The sequence below is a fragment of the Cavia porcellus genome, unplaced genomic scaffold (genome assembly GCF_034190915.1).
Source record: "Cavia porcellus strain 051 isolate PalLab524CR breed Dunkin Hartley unplaced genomic scaffold, mCavPor4.1 scaffold_16, whole genome shotgun sequence".
NCBI classification, from domain to species: Eukaryota; Metazoa; Chordata; class Mammalia; order Rodentia; family Caviidae; genus Cavia; species Cavia porcellus.
Genome location: NW_026947499.1, coordinates 56,123,239 through 56,133,884, shown reverse-complemented (window position 1 = coordinate 56,133,884; position 10,646 = coordinate 56,123,239). Strand labels below are relative to the sequence as shown.

Below are 10,646 nucleotides of genomic sequence, written 5' to 3'. Positions count from 1 at the left end.
CAACCCAAAGACTGCGCGCCCAAGACTGGGGAAAGGGGTTTTTAAAAGTAAGGGAAAGTGGGGAGGAAACCTGTAAGGCCATTAAACCTGTTGACCCGCATCTGGAAACTGTATTGCTGTCCACTTAGCTCTGACCGTCCCGGGAGTTCCTGGTGTTGCTCAAATTACTCCCATCCTGCAGACTGACATTATCTCAGAGTGGCACGTCTGCAGCAATATTTGGAGAAGAAAGTGGAGAGTTAATTATCCCAGGACAGCTTGTCTTCGCCAGTGAGTGCAAAGGGGTCACGAGTTATGAGATGCTGGAACTTAAGTTTTACAAAGATCTGATATCTAACCCATTGATACATACAGAACAAAAGGAAAGCACCGATCGGGGTTTGGGCCACAGTATTTCCCGGTAATTTCTTTGAAGCTAAACAGTTCTTAAAATTGGGGCAGGCTCATTTTATGACAGATCATCACCAGGTCGAGGAGAGGTCACCAGAAACCCAAATTCTTTATGGCCCAGATAGGTGGGTGGGGGGAGGCAATAAGGCGCGCTACAGAACAGGAAAACGGCGAGTATCTATCTTGTGGGAAGAGTAACTAAGGTTAGGTAAAAAGGTTAAACTCATGGGCAAATCTCCCTGCATATAAACACACTACTTCAAACAATGTGTAAATTAGTGGGCCTTCTTGTCTTTTTTAGTTCTTTAGCGAAGACTAGAGGCGCCTACCCGTGATTAACAGCCCTTGTTAGCTTGTTTTAGCACCACTCTTCTTGTTTGTAGAGGGCCGCTCCGTGATTAACATCTCAATTAAGTGAAATTCTTGCAATTCTTTACAGGGGAGAGTATTGCTCAACATATCAATTGGGTCACTTAACATATCAGTTAAGAAAAGAAAACATTTAGTAAGCCGCGGTACAGGTTTGCTATAATACACAAAATGATGAAGCTACTTTCTTAGAGTACAACAATATACAGACCCCCCTGGTTCAGGGTCCAAACAAGAGGTACTGAACTGGAAAGTTACAGAGTTTTTAAAAGACAGAATCACAAAAGACATCCTGTTGGAAACAATTTAGCATGACTGTTTCACTAATTTTCAGTTGACACCTGTATCCTGCTTCTGTTGTTGAGCAGGTTAATTTTTCTCCTGTAGATACAGCTTATTTTGCTTTTCTCATGGAACTTATATCCTGAGTAATTTTCCATTTTTCTGAGTGAAATACAGGGCACTAGTTAAACGCAAGGCTCAAGATAGCGTCAGTTATGCCAAGCCACAACAGTCTCTGTTTCTTACTTTATCCTCTTAACGTAAACAGTCAGGGCTGTTGGCCGGGTCCCTGATACTAAAGTCCTTTATCATTTTCCCTCATTTTCCAAGTCATGCTTTTTCCTGGAAATTTTGGTTTTGGTTTCCCTTATCGCTAAATCAGGGTCCCAGGCTAGCTGGTGAGGTGCTGCTAGACTGAACTTGTAACCAGCCGCCCACGCTGTTTGGCTTTCTCAGGAAGTGTCTGAGATCATGGAGTTCTTTGAAGACTCCAGAGACCCATGCACGCGATTCAGGTCTCCAATCGCCAGCGCCCAGCTTCACTTTAGATTTTACTCTAAACTGTAAAGTCCAAGGCTGAGGAGGATGGTGCTCTCTCTCTATGAGTTCCAGGCCAAGCCTATTACCCTTCTTTTTGCAAAGGTCCCTGCAAACCAAAAAATGAAAATCAGCTCATGCAGGGCTCCTCTGCTAGGAGTGTTGCTGCCTGAGAGGCTCAGGACCCTTGAGGCGGGTGGGGGGAGGGGTGCAGGTGGGGGGAGGTGTATGTGTGTGTGTGTTCCTCCTCCAGAGACTGGGCTCCTGGCATTCAGGCTCTTTCTTATGCTACCCTTTCTCCAAATGAGCCATCCTTGCTCTGCTCAGCCTCCAGCCCCTCAGCCTGTCCTCTGACATCACTCTGCCCCTCCCTTGTGGTCAGAACAGCCAGTTCTGGGCCTGTCTGGGATTGGTCCAGCTTTAATCCTCTGGAGCCAGCATGAAGATGGATGGCCCTAACCCCTCTCGTTTCCCTCTCTTTCCCTCCCCAGCCTTCAGTGGGCTAATTAGAAAAGGATGGCTGTCAGTTTGCCCTGCAGGCAGAGGTAGAAATTGAGGGGCTGGAGAAAATCCACATTACAGCTCTCAAACCAACTTCTACAAACAGGATATTCCACTAGTTTCAGAAACTTTTTGTAGTGCTAAGAACTTCTTGAGCATTCAAAATCCACTTAGTTCCAACTGGCTGCTAGGATGATGACAGAAGCCGCCCCCAAACCCCACGCATTCCCTCCAGGGCAGCCAATCCCATCCCTTCTTTCACTTTGGACTTTGGAAACCTCCAGCTCTTGAGAGCTGCTCTCCATTCTGTGCACTGCTCCACACTAAGGCACTGCATACCCCAGGGGCCGGTCACCAGGATCCCGAGAGGCCAGGTAGGTGCTGCATGGGGCTAGCTGCCTGGATTGCCCTCAGCCTGCTCTGCTCCTGGCCACCGTATCCTCCAAGGGTAGCTCAGCCCCTAGGGCTCCATCAGCTACTGTGTGAGCCTGGCTGTGGCCTCTACTCTCCCAGCTCTTTCTCCTTGGATGTCCTAATTCAGTAGGTTTCCTTTTGTTCATTAGCTTTTTTTTTTTTTTTTTTTTTGAGCTAGGGTCTTGCTACATAGTTGAGGGTAGCCTTAAATCCTTGGCAATCCCGCCTTCCTCAGTCAGCCAAGTACTGGGATTACAGGAATGTGCCACCACACCCAGCTAGTCATTGGCACTTTGCTCACTTACATACAAGGCCGTGGCCCCCCTAAACATAGTTGCTTAGTTATTTGCCTACCCAGGTAAAATTTCACCCTGGCCCAAATGGGACGTTCTCATATGTGAACACTGAAAAAAGGGGCCAGTGTGGAAAGGACCCAGTGAGTGCTGGGTAGGAGGTGCAGCAGGAAGTATTAACATAAATTGGTTGTAAGCAGTTAGGGAGGTTAATTCACCCGAGTGTCTAAGGTGCTCACTGGCATCTCTTAAAGAGTTTCAAAAACCTGGCCTTTGGCTTCTACTACAGAAGGTGCTGTACTGGGTGATGGCCTCCGCTGTACACAGCCTGCAAATAAACCAGAGAACCTGGAGGCCAATCACAGCTACATCTCTTACTTGCTTGGTGAACTAAGCAAAGGGCTGAAACTCCCTGGCTTCAGTGTCCTGTCTGGAAGCAAAAATTCTTCCAGTAGTGGGGCAGTAACATTAAGAGAAGCCTGTGTCTCTGGCCCTTGAGGCAGCAGCATGCAGCTGGACCAGGACACCTCCTGCTCAAAAGTGACTTACGTGAAGGGCATCCCACTCCTCAAGCAATTTGCAGAAGCCATAGAGCCACTGCAGAGCTTCAAGGCCTGGCCCGATGACGTGCTCATCAGCACCTACCCCAAGTCTGGTAAGCAAGGAGGCACCCCTCTCCTGGGCTGCAGTCTCTGCTTGGCGAGCAGGACCTGTCTGTCAGTCCTGTTCACCTCTACTTGCTCTCTCTTCCCAGGCACCACTTGGGTGAGTGAGATGCTGGACATGATCTACCAGGGCGGTGACCTAGAGAAGTGTCACCGAGCCCCTACCTACGTGCGGGTGCCCTTCCTTGAGTTCAAGCACGAAGGGGTCCCTTCAGGTGTGTGGCAGGGCCTGGCTACAAGTAAAGCGGTGGTGGTGGCCGGGGGTCCTTGTTCCAGCTCAGCAGCTTTCCTTTGCCTGTGCCTTAGGGCTTGAGAATGTGAAACATGCCCCTGCCCCACGGCTGCTTAAGACACACTTGCCTGTGGCCCTGCTCCCCCAGACTCTGCTGGATCAGGTCAAGGTAAGTGCACTGCAGCGTCTCAGCTTTGATCATGTTCCACTTCGAGGGTTTCCTTGAGCCTTGGCTAACCTCCTACGGGGAGGGCACATGTCTGTTACTCTAGTGGGGTTCCCAGACCAGGAAAACAAGACTCTTCAGTGCAAACCAGAGAATGCAGTCCAGGCACTCACGAGCCTGCAGAGGACAAGGCTGGTGGGACCTCTCCTATCTTGTTCCAACTCTCAGTGTGATGGCATTGAAGAGAATCAGATCAGCACCAGATACTGCAAGCCTGTTTCCTCCTTTGCCACACTGAGAGATAACCTCCTCCAGGGTGGCTGGAGTGTGACAGGAGGCCAGATTGGAGAGCAAGTCTGCATCTGCATCTGCCCCTGCAGGTTGTCTACGTTGCTCGAAATGCAAAGGACGTGGCTGTGTCCTATTATAACTTCCACCAAATGGCCAAGGTGCACCCTGATCCAGGCACCTGGGACAACTTCCTGGAGAACTTTATGGATGGGAAAGGTGGGCCTCACTCTGTGGTAAAGAGGGACAAATGGTGCTGCGGGGCAGTCGGCTAAAAGTGAGAGTGCATTGTTGTCGTCCCCTTCCTCAGTGGCCTATGGGTCTTGGTACCAGCATGTGCAAGAGTGGTGGGAGCTGAGCCACACCCACCCCGTCCTCTACCTCTTCTATGAGGACATGAAGGAGGTGAGAGATCCCTGAAGCAGCCCCAGCAAACCAGGGTCCCGTCCTGCCCCCCACCCCAGACTCTGAGCAGTTCTTATCTCCAAGTACCTTCATGGGTGACCTATGCACTCACTGTTCAGCACTTTGTGGCTCTTGCCTCTCCCTGCCCCAGGATGAGTGTGCCAAGCTGTGGGTACAGTGACAGAAGTGACTTTCCCTGCTCTCCTCCAGAAGGAGCCAAACAGGGCTCACTCTGGGATCCCAGGGTAGAAGTGACTCTCTTTGGAGAAGAGGCCCATGGGGGAGCTGGGGCTGAGAGGCCTCTCTGTGGAAGTGACTCCTCCCCTGTGAAGTCACAGGGGGTGCTCCCTTTGTTTGCTTTATTAACAACTTGGAGAATGTGTCTGCTTCTTCAGAACCCCAAAAGGGAGCTTCAGAAGATCCTGGAGTTCCTGGGGCGCTCCCTGCCTGAGGAGACCATGGATCTCATCATCCAGCACACGTCCTTTGAGGAGATGGAGAAGAACCCCATGGCCAACTATACCACCATACCCCCTGATGTCATGGACCACACAGTGTCCCCCTTCATGAGGAGAGGTGGGTGCCTGGCCAGGGTGGGAGTCTGGGCAGGAGCGGGAGAAAGCAGCACTGGGGTCCAGCTGGGGCCACCTGTGAGTCCTCTGCACTCAGACTCAATCCTCTTTCCTTCTGCCCCAGGCATGGTGGGAGACTGGAAAAGCACCTTCACTGTGGCCCAGAGTGAGCGCTTTGATGCCCACTATGCTGAGAAGATGGCAGGCTGCAGCCTCCCCTTCCGCTGGCAGCTCTGAGAGCTGAAGGAGGGAACTGTTCCAGGGGGTGTCAGTAGGCCTGACCCTGGCCTCAGGAATAAAGTGCCATGTGCTCAGCCAGGCCCCTGTTGCAAGCAAGAGAGAACCTGAGCTAGAGAACAAGTCCCCAATACAACCCTTTTCCTACGCGGCCCGGTTGTGGGTCTGAGAAAGTGGAAATCTTGTGTTGCCTTTCCCATTGTATGAGCACTACCCCTTCACTTTCTCTTTACTCCTCTCTTGTCACCATGGGCCTTTGGGCTACACTGAAGGGAGAGGAGCAGCCATCAGCATCCGAGCTGTCTTCAGATAGGATGAAGTAGTCATCGGGGCACTGGTTAGGGGCTCAGGCTCTTGCTCAAGCTCTCAGACCCTGATTGGCAGTTGGTTTAAACACCCTATGGAGAAACAGAAAGCCATTGCAAGAGATGACCTGCTGCATCTAGCTTTTCCTTCGTACTCCATAATGTTCACACAATGACGAAATTGCCTAACAATATACCATGTGGGACTGAACCAGGGCGAAAACATGCTAGGTAAATGCTCTGTCAGTGTGCTAGATCCCAGGCCCTACCCTGGCTCTGATCTTTGCAGTCACCCTCCCCTCACCGGACATCAGGATGCATGCAGCTGTCCTGGCTCTGCTGCTTGTGGGCAAATGAACCAGCAGGCACTCATGCCCTGGTCATCTTGCAAACCACAGGGTCACAGGAGAAAAGGGATATGGGACCTCTGTGCCACAAAAGCTTAAAATGACTACAAGAGCTGGACCCTCGTTTACAGGAGAGAAAACTGAGGCACACTGCAGGAAACGGGTTGGTGAAAGAGGAGATGCTAAGTGATGGACAAGGTCACCTTCTTCTAATTTACAGCCTCCCTCTCACAGGTCCACAGGGCTGCTGTCTCTTGGGACCATTCCTGTAGGTTTCTCCTGGGCCTGGCCTCTGTGAGGGGACCCTGTGGACCAGGTCTGTCAGGCCTTATACAGATGGGATTGAGGTTGGTATTGATACCTAATTTATCCCTGTTGTAGGTAACAGGTTGGCAAGGAGTGGGAGTCTTGGTCATAGCAGGGCTTAGCTCATAACATGCAGGCACGGTGAGGAACCACATTTAGGCCTCTTCCTCTTCCCCTTCACCAATGTCACAGAAGAAAGCTGCCATATGGGGAACTGCATTGGAAAAACATATAGAGGTCCTTAACTGAACACTTACCTCTCACCCCCTATACAAGCTCTGGTCTCAACAGAAGTCACTTCTTGGCCAGCCTCAGGTGGCCACCTATTACATGGAGGAGGAATCTCATCACAGTTTAGGGAGTGAGTGGTGGACCTCACCAGAGTTCCCTGTCCTTAAAGAGGCAGTGCTCCTTTTCTGGGTGTCTCTGGCATGATGGGATCATGGTGCTTCTGGGTCATCAACAGTTTGCTCAATCAGTAGCTCTCCTGGATCAGTAGAAGTGTTAAGAGTTCAGCAAACAATTTCTGGAACCCAGAAGAGTTGGCCAGTGTGGGAAGCCACCTATGATGGCACCCATTTCCTGCTTCCGGGTTCTTCCCGGCCTGAACAAGCCCGCCAAATTGTCATATCTGCCCAGTTACCCGTGACGCTAGCCTATCAGCTTGTTAGGCGCGCTTCTCTGTGATTGGATACTGCTTCCCCTTATAAGAGGTTGTTCCTGCCCCCAACGGCGGAAGAGGAATCAACACCGAGGGTGGCGGACCTTGTCAGGTCCGGTTCGCTGTACGTAATAAAGTTTGAGAGCTGATCCTGCTCGAGTTTGGCCTCCTGTCTTCCGCGGCTCCGGTCATCTGGTGGCCCGTACAGGGAATAAAAGACTCAGCGACGTGCCTCTTCGGCCGGGAGGTGCGATTGCTGTCGCCTGCAGTACGACGGAGGACCTGGCCCAATAACAACGGAAGGCCGCGAGCGCCTCTTCTCTTCACCCTGATCAGCTACGTGAGATACAGCGGTTCCCGGGACAGGTGAGTACTGGGTCACCTGGGTTGGGTGGACGCACCTAACAGATTTTGAGCGCCACACGAGTGGACGCCGGTTTTTTTTTTCTTTTCTTTTCCCTTTGCATCTGTTTTGCTTTCGCTTCGCTAATACAGCCCGACAGGCTTTTGATAGAGCTCGATTGGAATGCTCAGAGGAGCCCGGAGCCACTGCCGATTGTGGGTCTCCGGAGGACCCTCAGGGCTCTAATTCTGATTCGGATTTGAAAGGCTCAGAAGAGGAGGTCGTCTTTGCTAAGCATGACCCTCCTACACTGTTAAAAGAGGAACTTAGGGCTCGGGAAGATAAAAAGGGGAACCAAACACCACCGTGCCCAAGCTACTCCGCCTTACGGGAGGAGCTTAAGCCCTTCCGCCCTTTGGCAAGTTCGCGACCCACGATCACCCCCTTCAGGGCGCCAGGCCCCACTAAGCCCTTCCGCCCTTTGGCAAGTTCGCGAATTCAGGGCTCGGGAAGATAGCACCGCCGTGGCCGGAAGAGGAGTTGCTCCCTGGGCTGCCACCACAACCTATGGCACCGCCCTGGTTAGAGGGAGAGCTACTTCCTGGGTTGCCTTCTGCGCCCCCATCTGGGGAGGGAGGAGGACGTTCCTTCCACCAGAGGGTATGGTCGCGGCTTCCCTTTGAGTGTTCCGGTCTCCATGCATTCCCGGTACAAGTAGGAGGCAGGAGAGGAGGAGGATATTATGAGCCCTTAGAAATTACACCCTGTGATTTTTCCCAAGGTTACATCCGCATACCCCATAACTGGAGCTCCAATAATCTTCACGGATGGCTCCAAATCAGGCATAGGCACATATGTGGTTATGGGTCAAGAGCCAAAAACTATCCAATTCACTCCAGACCAACCCCAGGTGGTCGAGCTCCAGATAATACAGAAAGTCTTACGTCGCTTTCCAGGCGATGTTAACCTCCTGTCGGACTCCAAGTATGTGGTAAATGCTCTCCAAGTTCTGGAGACGGCGGGTCCCATTAAACCCTCTTCAACGGTTGCCTCCATATTCCTAGGTATTCAACATCAGTTATAGAATAGAACCTCAAAAGTGTTCATCTCACATATCAGAGCCCATACTAATTTACCTGGGCCCTTGGCTGAGGGCAATGCCTTGGCAGACTCGGCCACGCGCCCGATATGGGTCTTCACCTTTCCCAACCCTCTGGAAGCAGCCCAAAAATTCCATTCTCAGTTCCATGTCAATGCCCGCACCCTCATGGCGCGCTTCAACATCACGAGAGCACAAGCACGAGAGATTATACGGTATTGCCCAGCTTGTGTGATCTCTTCACCCCAACAATCTATTGGCATTAACCCAAGAGGACTTCGCCCAAATCATATTTGGCAAATGGATGTTACACACATCCCAGAATTCAAAAAACTTAAATATGTTCATGTTTCGGTAGATACCGCCTCCCAGGTTATGTTTGCCTCGACAAAACCCGGAAAAAGGGCCACCCACGCTATTAATCATTGTCTTGCAGCCTGGGCTGCTTGGGGAAAGCCCAATATATTAAAAACAGACAATGGTCCTGCTTACACCAGCAAAACTTTTGTAACATTCTGTCAACAAATGGATGTTGTCCTTAAGCATGGCATTCCATATAACCCTCAAGGACAAGGCATCATTAAACGGGCACATCGGACACTCAAGGGTGTCTTACAAAAGCAAAAAGAGGGGATAGGCCACGGCCTAACGCCCAAAGAAAGAATATCATTGGCACTCTTTACCATAAATTTTTTAAACCTTAATCATAATAATCATTCCCCTGCCATGGAGCACAATAACCCGTCCCCGGCCGACAAAGGGCTGGTGAGATAGAAAGATGTCCTTACAGGACAATGGATGGGCCCAGATCCAGTGGTTAGCTGGACCCGAGGTGCGGTTTGTGTTTTCCCACAGGAACCAGGTCGCAAACCGCTGTGGGTCCCGGAAAGATTGACGCGAGCAGTAAACTCCCCACCAGTTCCTGATAAAGCACAGGAGGATAAGCCCGCGGACACAAGTCAACTCGACCCTTCTGGGACCGACGCTCAGCGCCCTAGACCATCTACAAACTAAAATGTCTGGTTTGGAGCTTTTTCTATTCTGTGGGTTCCTATTAATCACCCCTGTTCACACAAATTTGACCAACACTGTTAAAAATATGACAGCTTGGCTGCAAGACACCTACCTACCTAAGTTTCACAATTTGTCCCTCATATCTCCTGGCCCAACCTGACTACTTGGATCCTGATTGCCGTGGCCTTCCTAGTGGGGCTTGTGGTTATCGCCTCATACAAACTCAGCAGCAGGTTAAGATCACAGCTATGGCAGCCATACAAATGGCAGCAGGTGGCCCATCAGGCCAGCAGGCCGCCGCATATCTCCTTCACATTGCAAAACATCAGCTATAAGAGCTGAGTGGGCAAGCCAATGACGGGTAAGACGGGAAAAGCCCTCCCGGTCAACCTAAGACAGGCTCCACTCAGATATACATGGCCTATAAGGCCAGGGGTCCCTCCTGGAGCCAAATTATTGGCATTGAGATGCAAGACCAAGGGTACTGCAGTGCCATCCGCCCCAAAGGTTGGGGGAAAGGCAGAAATAAATGTCTATATACATCCAGGTTCGGTTCACAAAAGCCTGGCCCTGCGAAAAAATGAACCACTCACCTTGAGCATGGTCCTGGCGCAAGGATATGCACAAAACAGGGTGATGCACAGCAGGGTATAGACCTCTACATTCTCTCATGCCTCGGCCTACAAGGTAGGCCCACTCCTAGGTGTCTAACAGCAACAAGGTCATAGACACCTTGGAGGGACCCACAGACCATCCTATTTTAATAAATAAAAAAGGGGGAGATGTGGGAAGCCGCCTATGATGGCACCCATTTCCTGCTTCCGGGTTCTTCCCGGCCTGAACAAGCCCGCCAAATTGTCATATCTGCCCAGTTACCCGTGACGCTAGCCTATCAGCTTGTTAGGCGCGCTTCTCTGTGACTGGATACTGCTTCCCCTTATAAGAGGTTGTTCCTGCCCCCAACGGCGGAAGAGGAATCAACACCGAGGGTGGCGGACCTTGTCAGGTCCGGTTCGCTGTACGTAATAAAGTTTGAGAGCTGATCCTGCTCGAGTTTGGCCTCCTGTCTTCCGCGGCTCCGGTCAGGCCAGTTCCCACTATGATCCAGCTTGACTACCTTAGTGTGTGTCTGATCAGAGCACAGAGGTGGTATGTGTGTGTGCGTGTGAGGGGGGTGGATTGTAGAGGGAATTTGGGCTGACAATCCAGTTTTTTTTTTT

At 51.1% G+C, this 10,646-nt stretch overlaps 1 protein-coding gene across 1 annotated transcript; it reads left to right on the top strand.

The window, feature by feature from the left end:
* The first annotated feature begins 2,274 nt into the window (after positions 1–2,274).
* LOC100729580 (sulfotransferase 1A1-like) lies at positions 2,275–7,119 on the top strand. Its single transcript, XM_005007560.4, has 8 exons — positions 2,275–2,453; positions 3,286–3,441; positions 3,541–3,666; positions 3,758–3,852; positions 4,230–4,356; positions 4,448–4,542; positions 4,938–5,118; positions 5,239–7,119. Exons 2-8 carry the CDS (start codon positions 3,294–3,296, stop codon positions 5,349–5,351), a joined length of 885 nt encoding a protein of 294 aa, XP_005007617.1. The 5' UTR covers positions 2,275–2,453; positions 3,286–3,293; the 3' UTR covers positions 5,352–7,119.
* The last annotated feature ends 3,527 nt before the right edge of the window (positions 7,120–10,646 follow it).

Coding starts and splice junctions, on each gene's coding strand:
- LOC100729580 (XM_005007560.4), top strand. CDS start 3,294: ATGCAGCTGGACCAGGACACCTCCTGCTCAAAAGTGACTTACGTGAAG. Junction 4,357..4,447: donor GAACTTTATGGATGGGAAAG/GTGGGCCTCACT, acceptor CCCCTTCCTCAG/TGGCCTATGGGTCTTGGTAC. Junction 4,543..4,937: donor TCTATGAGGACATGAAGGAG/GTGAGAGATCCC, acceptor CTGCTTCTTCAG/AACCCCAAAAGGGAGCTTCA.